At 43.2% G+C, this 15422-nt stretch overlaps 1 protein-coding gene and 1 long non-coding RNA gene across 3 annotated transcripts in view; one reads left to right on the top strand and one right to left on the bottom strand.

Moving 5' to 3' along the window:
* Positions 1 to 15422, top strand: part of LOC123798209 (uncharacterized) — a 271567-nt gene that overhangs the window by 29470 nt on the left and 226675 nt on the right. The gene's annotated exons all lie outside the window — the stretch shown is intronic.
* The window catches only part of KIAA2012 (KIAA2012 ortholog), a 102424-nt gene that overhangs the window by 77828 nt on the left and 9174 nt on the right, over positions 1 to 15422 (bottom strand). Inside the window, exons 3-7 of the mRNA XM_087862748.1 lie at positions 8631 to 8790; positions 6183 to 6338; positions 2419 to 2561; positions 1144 to 1327; positions 379 to 521 (exon numbers count right to left, since the gene is read on the bottom strand). Coding sequence (XP_087718874.1) covers positions 379 to 521; positions 1144 to 1327; positions 2419 to 2561; positions 6183 to 6338; positions 8631 to 8790 — 786 coding nt within the window. The remainder of the gene's footprint in view (positions 1 to 378; positions 522 to 1143; positions 1328 to 2418; positions 2562 to 6182; positions 6339 to 8630; positions 8791 to 15422) is intronic.

The following is a 15422-nucleotide window of genomic DNA, read 5'->3' as shown; positions in this document are numbered from 1 at the left end:
AAAAAACCATTGCTGGATTAAGATCACCAGCATTTTGGTTTTGAAGTGGGTCAATTGCTTGCAAGCTCAAATTCCGTCCTTATATATTTACAGATAGCCCCCCGCCCCTTAATAGCACAAAGGTCTCTGTTGTTACCAGAGTGCAGTAATATCATATGCTTTAAGGTAGAACTGGGGGGCAGTTGTAACTCCTTGTACTTTACAATTGTCAACATTTAGTAAATTATAACAGTTTTATTTCAGCTCCACATGGTGAGCTCGATAGTGAGTAAGGCCAGTTCTCTGTTTGAGACACCCCTTTGAGCTGTCTCGTTCCCAGATTGAGATTAATCTTCTAAGGGCAAGCACGCGATGCGGACACACACACATACACACAACCTTTTTCTTCTTCACTTCCCCAGCTGTGTTTTTCTCAGAGCCAGTAGCAGGTGCTATAGGAGGGAAAAGACATCTTTCATCAGGAGGTTCCTCTAGCAAGTGGCTGCTTCTGCCCTTGTGGAGTTTTATATTCCCTTGTCTGTCTGTAGAAACAGGATGGGAATGAGAATTTATTAGTTGCAGGTATGAGGATGGACAGTTGACCTTCAACTTTTATCACTTTTGGATTAACAGGAATAGAGGCAAGAACAGGCACAGAGATGGCCATGGCTTTAGCCGAGGCAGGTTCAGGGTGTCCTAATCTCATTACTTGGGTTGGGTTCTTGCTGGCAAGTCAGGTGGTGGAGAGAATGATAGTGATAATAGTAACAGCTAACACATATGCTAAATATAGGAAAAGAGTTATACAAAGTATTTTACAACCAGTAATTCACCTAATCACCATAATAGTCTTATGAAAGTATTATTGTTATCCCCATTCTACAGGTGAGGAAACAGCCTCAGTAAGACCGAATAACTTGGTCAAGATCACAACTAGAAAGTGGGAGTAATTTACACCAGGCAGTCTGATTCAGTATGTATGTGCTTGAGTACTAGGCAAAAAGGAGTCTGTTGGTCTTGTTGCCACCTTCCACTGGACTTTGGCTGTTATTTTCTAAGATGAGAGGCCCAAGGAAGTGACACTCAATGTGCCTCAGTGTTCTCAAATGAACTCTGCATGATGAGGGTTACCCAGATTAACAAGCAAGACATTTGGCTTCTTACCGCTAAGATCAGCCTTTCTATTGGGGAAGACCCCTCCATAGAATGTAATGTGGGATTTGTCACTCAGGAGCCAAGAATGATCGATGTGAGCATGCCCAAAGGCCCTTCGGGAGGTTTGCTGTATGTTTTCATTGTGGCTCTCCTTTGAAGTGTGTATACGATGGTGATTCTCTATTGATGTGTCCTGGGAAATGACAGATACTCATTCCTGTAAACAGCGTTTCTAGAGAAACAGAGCAGGTCAGTCAAATCTTGTGGCTAGACTCTTATTGCAGGAAGAAATCTTTTGCAGCTTAGGAGGAAAAACAAGGTTGTAATTGTATGATCTCTAATGCTATTTGTCATAATAAAACATCGTATTATTATGAGAGCAAGAATGATCTTTAACCATGCCTGACAAATAGTTCTTTCTTTTTGTTTTTCTTATAGAGCTTTCCTGCAAAAAAATTTAAAAATCGAAATGAAGCTCTATATTCTTGTCTTTATGCTTTGTAAAATGTCTCTCCCTCTCCCTTTTCCCCTGTAGCACGTCTCTTCTCCCCCTTTCCAGCTCACAGGGGCATGTGACCTTCTTGTCAGTCAAATGAGCTTAAAAATAGGATCATGTATTGTCTATGTCTCTCTGAACCGCTGTCATCTTGTACACACATACACACACACACACACACACACTCACACACACACAGGACTTAGAGTTTAGAAAGCATGTTTATATTCTAATGCATTTAATCCTCATAGTAGCCTAGTGAGTATGTATGAGAACGGCTCTATTTTACAAAGGAGGTAATTCAGGCTCAAAGTCAGTTAAGTTTCTTTATCAGGTTCACCACGACTTGTCAGATGCAGGACCCAAATCAAGCCTTTTCCAATTCTAAGGCCAAGACCTCTTTTCTCTAGAGAAGACTACAGCTGCCTAGATGGGGTGAAGAGTACAGGGGACTCTGTGGTTAAGTAAGTTTGGAAAACCATGGTTTAAACTTAAACCAGCTACTTCACCTATCGAACTTCCCCAAATGGTCCATGTTCCAACATGCCCTGTGACCCTCTGGGAGGAGAACATGCTATGCAGCATTTCTCAAATGTATTTGGCCACAAAATTCTTTTCTTCATTGAGCAGCTGGGAGTATTCCACATGTGACACTTTGGGACACAGTGGTCAATAGGCTCGAAGTACTCTTCCCTTCTCTGGAGGAGCCCCAAGAAATGGTGAAGGAGGGCGTATCCCCTCTGAGGTCAAGAAGAACAATGACAGAGGGGAACCCTTATAAATGGTACCTCTGCCTGGGTTCTAGGTTCCTGCCATGGCTGCTTCCCGAGTTGTGGCAAGTGAATCCCCTGACTGCTGTCGTTCTTGGCCACGGAGCCCTCGTCCACGCGTCCACTAGCCCCAGCTTCCCCTTCAGCCAGGTCCTGCTGACCTGCAAAGGTGAACAGTGGGTCAGCCTTGTAAACCCAGAGATGGGCATGGTGTTATTAGCTGCTTCCAAGCTGCCTCCCTTCTTGCTCTTCTGAGCAAAAGTGTTGACCAAGGCCCTTGTTCCTCTTCCCTCCTTATTTCTGTATTTCTGCTAGTGCCTTTGCGGAAGTGGCAGCCAGCTCTATAGAACAGAACTGCACTAGGAATCAGGACACTCAAGACTGAGTCTTCATTTCTTGAACTCCGTTTCCTCATCTGTAAAATGGGGCTACTGATTCCTTGCCCTAGCTTCCTCACAGAGTTGTCTGGAGCTCCTACAAAATAATGAATGTGATGGCCCTTTGCAAACTGAGGGACTGGAGGGTGTGATGATGGTGGGCGGACCTGAAGCTCTGATCTGTTGTCATTGAGATGCTCAGTCTGAAGCACTTGATTTCCTGGGCTGTCTGCTGGTTGTTTACTTGTGGGACAAGCTCTGCTGAATGCACCGTGATGGACGGCTGCTTAGCTCTCTGAACTTACAAAGGATCTGAGTCAATAGATGACTCCAGCATAGTTAACAAATCTTTCATCGATGGGGTAAAGGGTCCTGCAGCTATTTTCATCACTTACTCAAGGTAGATTTATTGCTGAAATGATCTGGCAAACCTGCCTTATTTGGAGCTGCTTGAGCAACACCTCCACTCTCGGCATGCTGCTCTATGGAACAATATGGGGCTGTCTTTCAACCAGGGGCTCTGGAAGCTTTTCAGGGGCCCTGTATATGTTGGAACTCCAGACTTCTGGAAGCTTCCAGCCAGCCTCACCTTCTGTCTCTCCTCCCCAGCCCTTGTCATTCCCTGCGTAATTCCCTTCCTTGGTGTCATTGGGTCAAAAGCCAAATGCCCACTTGTGAGGCTACCCTTCCCTCCAGTTCTCCTTCCTTTGCCCATTGGCTCCTGACATTTTTGGGTCTGAGCCAAAGCCAAGAATGTGGGTAGAACAGAGGCAGACTCAGGCTCGGGTTCAGAGGGGTCTGCTCAGGTTTTAGTGGCCCAGGGAAACCTGATGAGCCCTGGGGACCCCTCAATCTGAGGAAGCTCAGGGCCACAATAGGCCTGCCCCAAGAGGACCTCAACGCCATAAAGGGTGTGGCACTAACGACCTTTTTGTATATTCTAGAATGATCTTTTGGGGCCAAGCCAGATTTCAGGTCCATCTTTCCTGGTCAGATTCACCTGGAACCAAATGCATTTCTGAGGGTAGAGGAAGTGAAACTCTGGCCAAGTGGCCACTCACTCGGTGGACAGTCTTACACGGTAGACTGTCTGAGTTGGGGCAGGGAGCACTGTGGTGGGGGATATAGAGAAGCATTCTTCCCTTTGGCTGTATCCCAGGTGATATTGAGTATATGACTCAATCTATGCAAGGGAAACCAAGATTTTTCTCAGTAAACATCATCTCTGGCTCATTTGCTTATGCTTAATAGAAACAGGTATGCAAGCAAGGTACTGGAAGGTTCAGTTGTTGAAAGGAGACCATAAAACTTGATCTCTCTGTCTCAAAATATGGATTCAGATTAGCCAAATAATGTGACTTGGAGTAGCAATTTAGAGGTCTTAGAGAGCTTTTTTACCTCTGTCCTCTTCTGTGATTTTCTTTTTACAACAACCCAGAGAGGGTGGCATGCAGATACCATTACTTCCATTTTACAGATTAGCAAACTAAGGATGCAGGGAGCATAAGTGACATGACCAGCATCACATTGTTGGGAAAATCTTATATTTGCAGCTGGGACTTTTCCTAGTTTTCTGAATTAAGTGTCTGGAAAAAAGAGGGAAGCCAAGAGCAGATGAAGTTAAAACCAATAAAACCATCAGTCAGGGTTCAAGTTACAGCCTCTGAGCTGTTTTTATTTCTTTGCAAATTGATTTTTGATCCTTCTGATCATGAACAAGAGGGCATTGCAGTTAGTTAGTAATTATGCTTAAATAACAAGGTAGGAGGGTTTATATCTAACATTTACTGAGTACTTACTATGTGCCAGATACTACTTTATCCCATTTAATTCCAGCATCCAACCCTGTGAGGCAAAAGTGGGCATGGTCATCTCCATTTTATAAATGAGGAAACTGAAGCCCAGAGAGGTCACATGGCTTGGGATCTGGTGCTAATGGCCACAGGTTTAGTTACAATTCTACATGGCCTCTCTGTTTTCTTCCTGATTTTTACAGCTCCTTGGCATATGGCATTAATTAAGGAAATCACTTGATCCCTTTGGTGCACAAGCTTGATCTGCACCCAAAATGAAAGTACTGCAGTCTCCTGTCTAGTATTTATAGACCCTAGGGCATCAAAATCTAAGGATATTAACTGGAGACAGTAGGATTTTTGAAAAGATAGGGCATAAGGCAATGTCAAAATGGGGTGCCACCTGGAAGGACAGAAGGTCCCAACACAGGAGCATTACCTGGGCAAATTCACCCATTCCCAGGACATGGATGGCCCAGAAACTCGATCTATTTAGTGTCCCAGAATCAACTGGTTTCAGGGATGTTAACCCACATTAGCTAAGTGTATAGAGACTCTATAAGCCAGGGTATTAATTTACAAAATGAAATACAGTTGCTTGACCATCATATTTCCTGTACATGAATTCTGTGCAACAGGTTGTGACCAAAACTCCCTGGTTCCAGAGTCAAGACTTATGGGAGGTATATGGCAGGAATGTTTAATGAGAATCTGCCACATTCGTCTCCATTCTTTGGATAGATCAAATATTCTACTTATCCTGACCAGATCCTTTTCCAAGGACAAGACTTGGTTAAGCACTATCATTATTTCTGGAAATTTCCTTTTTCATTTCAGAAAAATTAACTTTATGTTTGGCTTTTGTTCTTCCTTCTCTTTTCTCAAAAACCCTGGCACTAGCCAATGTCTTACTCTTTGTCCATTAGTGCTACTCAGTCATCTTTTCCTATCTCCCTTAGCAAAAGCAATTTTGGGCTCTTTTATTGCTTCAAGTTCCCAAGAATAACTTTGATAAGTAAAACCCCCATAGTACGGGACAGCTTACAGACAATTCAGTAATCTTCTGTACAGTAATGAGGCAAGTCTTATTATGTTCATTACAGAGATGAGAAAACAGAAGCTCAAAGAGGTTAAGTGACTTGCTCAAGATCTTACATCTAGTAAGAGAGAGGAAAGGCATTGCTCCAAAGCCTGTATTTTTTCTTATGATATTGCCACGAAACCATAGAATTAAAGAATGTTAGAGTAGAACAGGCCTAAGAAATCATCTAAAATCTAGAGTCTAGACCTGTACTGTTTAATAGAGTAGCCAATAGCCACGTGTAGTTGTTTACACGTAAATTAATTATAAGTAAGTAAAACTCTAAAACTCATTTTCATAGTCGCACTTCCTACATTTCAAGCACTCAATAGCCACATATGGCTAATGGCTACTAATTGGACAGCACATATGATAAAATAATCCATCATTGCAGAAAGTATGGTTGGATAGTGCTGGTCTAGACTCTAAAGGCAATGAAACCCAGAATCCCTAGACCTCATTTTAGGGAGCTCCATTTTAAAGTGTTAAAAATCCAAATATTTGAGATCTGGTCATAAAATCAACATGTACCTTGTTCAAAAGATTTTCCTTGTTGAATCCAAAATGGAGGGAAGACAGGCAGGAGATGGTATTTTGGTGGTACACCTGAAAGATCCTGTTGTGGCCTGAGATTCTTTGGTACATTAAGTTGACTGTCCTGGAGCAGCACAGAATCCTTGATATACCCTGAAGAATAGGTCAGGAGTTATTAGTAGAAATAATGGTTGCCAGTCCAGAAGTCTTGGAGATGACTACAAGGTTCCCCACTTACACTAGTCTTGGCTTTGGACACTGGCCGTTAAAGAAGACAATTAGAGGATGGGAGGGATTAAAAATGAGATAGAACTCATAGAGTGTTCTCTGTTCAGTGTCTTGGGTACTTCTGGTCTTGTGCCACCTGTGTGCTTCTTCCTTTTTTTTTTTTTTTTAAAGATTTTATTTATTTATTCAACAGAGATAGAGACAGCCAGCGAGAGAGGGAACACAAGCAGGGGGAGTGGGAGAGGAAGAAACAGGCTCCCAGCGGAGGAGCCCAATGTGGGGCTCGATCCCATAACGCCAGGATCACGCCCTGAGCCGAAGGCAGACGCTTTAACCAATGTGCCACCCAGGCGCCCCTGTGTGCTTCTTCCACTTCACCATTTCCAAGAACTGGGTCTCCCTGGTGGAAGAAGCATGGCTGCTTCTTTGCGGTTGGGTAAAAGGCTCCTCCTGCTTCAAGAGGAGAATCCAAAGGTTTCTCCTGAATGTATCCTACTTGCTTCTCTAGGCCTCATGATTCTCAATTCAGTCATTCTACAAGCATTTATTGGGAGCTTACCATGGCCAGACACGGGCCCTTTTTAGAGGCACTAATAGTCTGTTGGAGAGATGAAGCTCTCCTGTGCTCAACTGTGTGGCCCCAAATGTCAATGTGATATAAGGTCAAAAAATAGGGAGCTCAATATTGGCTGGAGTTGTCAGAGAAGCATTTGTAGAAAATGTGGGCCTGAATTGTCTGAAGGAGTTATCATAGGGGTAGAAAGATGGGACCAAAGAACATACTAGCATCACAAAGGTAGTGAGCTCTGAGATGTGAGCTCACTGGCAGAGGCCATTGGGCCAGTGATCTCATACCACAGTATTGCTATTGTTCCTCCAGCCTGACGGTCTTACCTTCAAGAGGTGCTTTGGCGATGAATTATGGCAAGGGACCCAAGAATGCACATACACATGAATCTTTCCTTAAACTACACGTTGTAGCCATGTGATTTCCATAGAGGGGGTCTGAGACATTTTTTGATGTTAAGTGGGGTTCTTGTCCTTGAAGATGTTGGGCCTAGGCTATGGGGCAGTGGTCTGCTGTGTCCTCTGCTCCATCTAATGATAAATATATCTTTGGTTAAGAGGCTCTTTCTCACAAGTGTTAAATAAATGGAACTGCCTGTAATGCCGGTCTTGCCGTGAAGGTAAAACCAATAGCTGGACAAACCCACATCTCATTTTCCTTCAAGTCATCACTTACTGGGGAGAGAGCTGTTTTCTCTCCTTTCCCGAGGTAAACCTATAAAGCAAGAAGCAAGTCAGTCTTCCTTTGGTCCTGTCTGTGCTGAAGAAATGGCAAACACCCAATGGGTGCTGGCAAATCCTACTTCTCACTCCTCTCATCCCCAACAGGTTTGCCAAATAAAATATAGGATGTCCAGTTAAAATTGAATTTCAGATAAACAATGAATACTTTTTTAGCAAAAATATGTACCAAATAGTGCAAGTTTAACTCTTTGTGTGTGTGTGTGTCTGTGTGTTTGTGTATGTCTGTGTGGGTCTCTGTGTGTGTGCACTAAATCTGGCAACTTGAATCCCCAATAGTTTCCATTTTTAAGCCTTTACAGAGTACATTTGGGGTCTCTGTTTAGCAGAAGGGTGTCTATCTCCTCAGTGGATGGTGCTGGAGAGCTGCCATCTTTAAGAGGAGGAGGCCTAACATTCCTACTTCCTGGAGGATCTGAGATCACCTCAAAAGGGCAACTAGGGAGTGTTGGGGTGAATGTGGAGCTGGGGATATAGGGAGGATTTGCCTTCTGGTTCCAGCTCTGCTTTTGGCTGAATGACTTTGGACAAATTACTTCGCCACTTCCCCCGTCCCCCATCCTCCTTTTCCTTATCTTCAAAAAGAGAGGGATTGATCTGGAGGATCTGAAGTCTCTCGGTGGGGAAGGTTGGGAAGAAAGTTCTGCTTGGGATGTGGAGTGTGAAGGTCCTGAGAGGAGCTAGAGGGAAGGCAAGACTTCAGGCTGTAGGTTCCTCTGCAAATGTGGGGGAGGACAAAGAGCAAAAGGTCTGATAGAGGCTCTCAGCTCCCAAGCTTGAGCACCTTTGCCTTAACACAAAATTGGAACTAAAATTCTAGTGTTTCAGGACTTGATGAAAAACACACTCTCACATCAGAATTCAAGGCAGGGCATCTCAGCGTGTATGTCCTCCCATTGCCCCACTGACCTGCACAGTGGAGCCTGTACATGGTGTCAGGGGGCCATGTCCGCAAGAGGCCTCGGAGGTATCTCTTGGCTGAATACCCAGGCTGCATCTGCCGTTGGCCCTGGCTCTCTGGTTGGCTTCGGAAGTGAAGGTATGGTTGCCAGGCTCTGTCCTGTTCCCTCTGTGGAGACACCAGTCAGGAAACAGCACGGCTGCTGAGTCCTGAGCCTCCCAGTGATACACACTGGTTAGCATAATTCTCATCAGTAATCTGGGAGACTGCTGGAAGGTGCCTACAGGCACCTGAAACAGATGCCTCAGCCAACAGACATAAACCTAGAACCCACAGAGCAAAGCTCTGAAAGGCCCCTGCAGATTTGCAGTTGGAAGGAGAAGGAGAAATGAGAAATTCCAGACCCCATCTTTGAGACAAAGCATCAGAAAAGAATAAGAGCCTCAAAGAAAACACATTCCTTAGTTCAGCCTGTGGAAATCATTTGAGTACCTGAAAAAGTGGTGCTGTAGGGCAATGGGAAAGTCAGCTCAACAAGTCGGCAGCAGCGGTCAATGTTTGCAATGTGAATAATGGGACAGACAGACTATGTTCATGTTCATGGGAAGCCTGGCATTTTGAAAATATCTGGCTCTGCTGCATTTCATTTCAGCCCAGAGAATTTTCTGGGAACCTACCCGCTAAAGTCAGCTCCACTATGCAAGACATCATGGGGAACAAATGTGAATAAGAACATCTTACACTTAGGTGAGGATGTATATTCTACAAAGAACTTTCACCTCATTATAATCCTTTAATGTGGGCGAGTTAATACTATAATTACTCAGGTGATGCAGAACTCTCTAAGGATGATCAGTTAAGAACAAGAATAGCAAACATGAGGACGTGTGCTGACATCTATCTTCCTCCCCCTTGTCCATGGTGGATATAACCAATCAATCATGGAATTCTTGACTGATGAACAGATTGGGATTTCAGAGTCCTTCTCTTAAAAAAATTTTTAAAAAGATTTATTTATTTATTTGAGAGAGTGCATGGGGGGGGGCGGGGAAGGGCAGAGGGCAAGGAAAAGAGAGAATCCCAAGTAGACTTGGCGCTGAGTGTAGAGCCTGACAGTGGACTTAATGCCATGACCCTGAAATCACGACCTGAGCTGAAGCCAAAAGTCGGACGCTAAACCAACTGAACCACCCAGAGGCTCCATTCTCTCACAGATTTTTAAAAAATTGAGGCATAATTTATATATAATAACATGCATAGAGCTAAAATGTTTAGTAAAATCTGACAATTGTATACACCTTTGTAACCACCACACAAAACAAAATATAGCCCAGAAAGTTTCCTCATGCTACTTCCTGGTCAATTTCTCCCCACCCACCAGGTAGTCACCGTTGTCAGGTGAGGTCAGTAAGCCACTGGCCTGAGTTATTTTGCCATATCCTGTCAGAATTTACCAAAGAAGAATGGTTAAATTTTAAAAAGTAAAGAAAAAAAAATATGATGGAAATATAGAACCTGCTTGATGTGGAGAGGAAGGCCTTAGATTTAGGGTTCTTGCTCTGCTGGGCAAATCTGTGGTTTGCTCCCGTGCTGATGTATTCAGGAGATCAAAATGCCACAGAAGGACAGCCTACAGCTGTAGCTGAGGATTCAAAACCACCAGAGACTCTTCTTCAGCTAAAAAGAGGGCTGGGAAGCCAAAATCCATAGGACAAAAGAATACCTCTGCTGGGGAGAGAGAAACAGGTACCCAGAATAGACATTCATTCATTCATTCATTCATTCATTCATTCATTCATACAGTGCATCAAACCATATGCCAGGCACTAGAGGAAAGGGGACAGATAAGCAGATTGATAACTAACAAATAACCTGAGTAACAGAAAAGAAAGCACGGCTAATTATTCAATTGGCTGTACTCTTTAGGAATTTGTAAATTAAATGAATGTTTAGAATCCAAATAGGGCATCAACTGGTCTTTGATGTCTGGACATTTTGTGTGGCAGATACTTCAAATGCAGAAAGATCCCAAATAATTCAGTCCCACATAAATCTGGAGGCTTTTTACAGGCGCTAAGAAGGAATTATAGGGAGGGTAGTGGAAGCAAAGTGACTCAAGTTATCTCTCATTCCATTTTTTCATTTGGTCATGCAGTAATCTTTACTGAGCATCTTCTATGTGCCAGGCACTGTGGTAAGCCATGGAATATGAAGCCATTAGATCCAAGGCCTTTTCTGGGTGAATTGGAACTTCATTTCCTCCCTGTAAATCTTGGCTTCAAATGACTTCTCTCTGAATGCAACGAGACCAAGCCTCCCCTGAGATGCTGTAGTCCCTACCCAGATGGCACAATGCATTGTTTGATCTGGACAAGAGCCCCTGATTGTTTCCCATTCGTGGGTATTTTTGAAATATCATCTTGGTTCTGGAGTTTTACTGGGCAACTTGCTAAATGGTGCAGGAAGTTGCCGAGAAGAGTTAGGAAATCCTTTGTCCTGGAACTTGGGGTATCTAGACACATTTTTGCCTATAGTTTGAAAGCTGATTTTGGTCTGTGTATTAATTTCCTATTGCTGCTTTTTTTTTAAAAGATATTTTATTTATTTATTTGAGAGAGAGAAAGCACACAGAGGGAGAGGGAGAAGCAGACTCCCCACTGAGCAGGGAGCCCGCTTCTCCCTCTGCCTAAAGCTTCCCCTGCTTATGTTCTCTCTGACAAATATATAAACAAAATCTTTTTAAAAAATAAAGATTTATTTATTTATGTATTTGAGAGAGAGGGAGAGAGAGAGAGCTTACGCTTGTGAGCAGGGGGAGGGGTAGAGGGAGAGGGAAGGGGAAGCAGACTTCCCACTGAGCACAGAGCCTGAGGTGGGCCTCAATTCCACAACCTTGAGATGATGACCTGAATTAAAACCAAGAGTTGGAACCTCAGCCAAGTGAGTCACCCAGGCGCCCTGATAATCTCTTTCTTTTAAGGCCATCTGATTAGCAACCTTAATTCCATCTGCAACCTTTATTTTCCTTTGCCATTTAACCTAATTTATTCATATGTTCCAAGGATTAGGACATAGACATCTTCGGGAGTCATGATTCTGCCTGCCACAGTTTCTCAAGTTTTTTCTAGTTTTCTGGCTTTTCTTAGTAGTTTCTCAAATCATTCCTGTGAAGTTGGTTGATAAATTTCACATCTGGATAAACTGGTGGATAAACTGGTGCTGAGACAGAGGCCCAAGGCCCGCTTAGCTTTACCAAGAAGACCAGGCAGGGGGACAGCTGGGTGGTTCAGTCGGTTAAGCGTCTGGGTTTGGCTCAGGTCATAATCCCAGGGTGCTGGGATTGAGCCTCGCATCGGGCTCCCTGCTCAGTGGGGAGCCTGCTTCTCCCTCTCCTCCCCACCTGTGCTCTCTGTCACTCTGTCTCTGTCTCTCAAATAAATAATTAAAATCTTAAAAAAAAAAAAAAAGACCAGGAAGGACTTCACTCATTTCCGAGGTGTAGAATAATATGTTAAGTAGAAAAAAGCGAGATACAAGAGAGAATGTAAAGTACAATTACAGTCTCATAAAAGTATATTTTGTAAATGTATAATCATGGTGGAAAGACTGGAAGAAAATATATTAAAATTCTAGTAACAGTGGTAATAGGGTGTTGGGCATAAGGTTACAGTTCATTTTTTTCCCCTTTTTAAAAAATAAAGTTAAAAATCCAGTAATATGGTCAGATTATATTAATACATGGAAAACATGTTAAAAATTAACATTTTATTGTACCCACCCTCCTCTCAATTCCTTCTCCAACATTATCCTGGACCTCTAATCGCCAGAAGTTACTATAAAACCTAAAAGGAGACAGAAGGAGCTGGGAAGGGAGTTTCTGGAACAGGGAAATAAGCAACAGCAGGGGGCTGGCTGTGATGGTTTCAGGCTTCTCAGGCCTGCCTTGGCTTTGCCAGTCAACTCCAGCTTTCGGTTTCTTCTGAAATGAGTAAATAGTGTGCACAGAGTGGCCTGTTGTCCACACTCCATCAGAGTGCTTCCTTTAATAAGAGACTTTCTGACCAGCCATGTTCCCAGTGCCCGCCAGGCCTCCGTATGCAGAGGAGCCGAATGGACCCCCAGTAACTGTCCCCACCCCTGCACTGGCTGTCATATCCACCCTGCCCCAATGCTAGCCAGTGAGGGTTTTCAAAGGATGGAAGGAGCCGCTGCAGGCTGTGCTCCTGTTCGGCAGATATGGGGTGGCAGGGTGCCAGAGTCCCCAGGAAGGCAAGAAAAGCCTGGACAGCCAGCTGCCATCTCACCACAGACAGTGGCCAGCCTTTGTGTGCAAGAGTCGACAGGGGTAAAGAGGGAAGTCCAGAAATCCCAGGACTCCAGACAAAACCCTGCACAATTTGACCCTACCCACTTCTCCAGGTACATTTCCAGCTAAGAGTCCTACCTGTCTAATTGCCCTGACTTTCTCTAGCTAGCTCTCCCCTCTAGGCCTTCACTTATCTGTGACAGGAAGGTTTCTCCCCACTTATTTATATCACAAGACTCAACTCAAATTCTACCTCCTCTAAGATGTAGCCACTCTAATCTGGTCCTTGCACGCTCCTACTGGGTAGAGGTTATGGCCTCTTCCTGTCACACTCTGGCAACTAATATGTTCATCCAACAACTCTGTGTTGAGCATCTGACATAGGTCAGACACTATTCTAGGCACTGACAAGTTAATAACCACTCAAGATGTTAGCTCAGTTGAATCAAAATCCCCAAAATGTCTGTACTTCCCTGCCGAACACCTGTGTCTTGAACTGCCTACTTCAGTCAGAAGTCCTTCTCTGAGGAGGAATACAGCTGGTGCCTCCTGTTTGTCAGTCAGGCTTGCTGGAGTCAGTGTGCTCTGGCAAAGGCCAAATTTCACAGGGAGGCTGACCACCCATTGTTGTTGCACCTGTGCAGGTGACTGGAGCCAGCCTTGGAGATACCAGGGAAGTGCCACTGGGGTAGAAGTGGGGTGTAATGGGAATGGAGAGATGTGCAACCACTTGCAGCTGTTCCTACAAAGACTTCTCCACCCCAGCCTGACTTCAATCAGCTCTGTGTAAACCCTACAACTCTCAGCCAGCCGTTTTCTTTGCAGGTTTAATTTCTGTGATTCTGTGCAATTGATACTTTCTCTCTCCCATGTATCTTTGGTGACTATATGTTCCTGGATATCACGCCATTAAGGAGAGAATCGGGGCTCCTGGGTGGTGCAGTCAGTTAAGCATCCAACTTGTGGTTTCCGCTCAGGTCATGATCTCAGGGTTGTGGGATTGGCCCCACATTAGGAGATGCTCAGGGCAGAGTCTCCTTGAGATTCTCTCTCCCGCTCCTTCCGCCCCTCCCACTCATGCTCTCTCTCTCTCTCAAATAAATAATGAATCTTAAAAAAAAAAGAATCAGAAAGTGATCTGAATTTTCCCATAGTCACAGTATTATAACAGGGCTTGATTCCTGACCAAACCATTTAGCATCAAAGATTTGACCAGCCATATGTCATAAAAGCAAAGGTATAACAACTAGAATTGATAACAGCAAAAATTAAGCTTCAGTTCTTGTAAGAGTTCAGTCTGCCTGGGTTTGAAACCTTGCTCCATCATTTACTAGCTGTATGACTTTGGGGAAATTACTTGACCCATCTGTGCCTCAGTTAAAAAACTGTCAAATGAGGATGATAAAAGTACACATCCTACATGCAAAAAAAATGAAGCTGGACCATTCCCTTACACCATACACAAAAACTAATTCAAATTGGATCAGAGACCTAAGTATAAGAGCTAAAATTATAAAACTCTTAAGAAGAAAACGTGAGAGAAAAATCTTCATGACATTGGATTTGGAAGTAATTTAATGGATATTTGATACCAAAAAAGCAGGCAACAAAATAAAAAATGGATAAGTTGGACTTCATTAAAATTTAAAACTTGTGCATCAAAGAACACTATCAACAGAGTGAAAAGGCAAACCATGGAATGGGAGAAATTATTTGCAAATCATGTATCTGATAAAGGATTAATATCTAGAATATATAAAGAACTCCTGCAACTCAAAAACAAATAAAACAACCTGATTTTAAGAATGGACAAAGGACTTGAGTAGACAATTCTCCACAAAAGGTATACAAATGGCCAATAAGGACATGAAAAGTAAGCTCAATGCTTACTTATCATTAAGGAAATGCAAATCAAAACCATGATGAAATACCACTTCACACCCATCAAGATGGCTATAATTAAAAAACACGCACAAAAAACAGAAGATAACAAGTGTTGGTGAGGATGTGGAGAAATTGGGACCCTTGTGCATTGCTGGTGGAAATGCAAAATGATGCAGCTGCTGCTATGGAAAACAATATGGTAGTTCCTCAAAAAATGAAAACTAAAATTACCCTATGACCCAGCAATTCCACTTCTGAGGATGTACTCTAGAGAACTGAAAGCAGGGACGTGAACAGATAGATTTTTTTTTTTAAGATTTTATTTTTAAGTAATCTACACCAAGCTGAGCCAGCCAGGTGGCCCGAACAGATAGGTATTTGTACACCCACGTGTATAGCAACCTTATTCACAATAGCCAAAACATCGACACAGTCTAAATGTCTATTGACTGATGAATGGATAAACAAAACTTGGTCTATACATAGAGGACTATTATTCAGCTTAAAAGAAAAAGAAATTCTGATACACGCTACAACATGAATGAATGTTGAGGACATTATGCTAAGTGAAATAAGCCAGTCACAAAATACTCAAATGATAACTACTATA

This window comes from Ursus americanus, chromosome 1 (assembly GCF_024610735.1).
Source record: "Ursus americanus isolate L20-20 chromosome 1, mUrsAme1.1.p, whole genome shotgun sequence".
Classification (NCBI taxonomy): domain Eukaryota; kingdom Metazoa; phylum Chordata; class Mammalia; order Carnivora; family Ursidae; genus Ursus; species Ursus americanus.
Note: the sequence above shows the minus strand (reverse complement) of the source record. Positions and strands in the feature narration are given on the sequence as shown.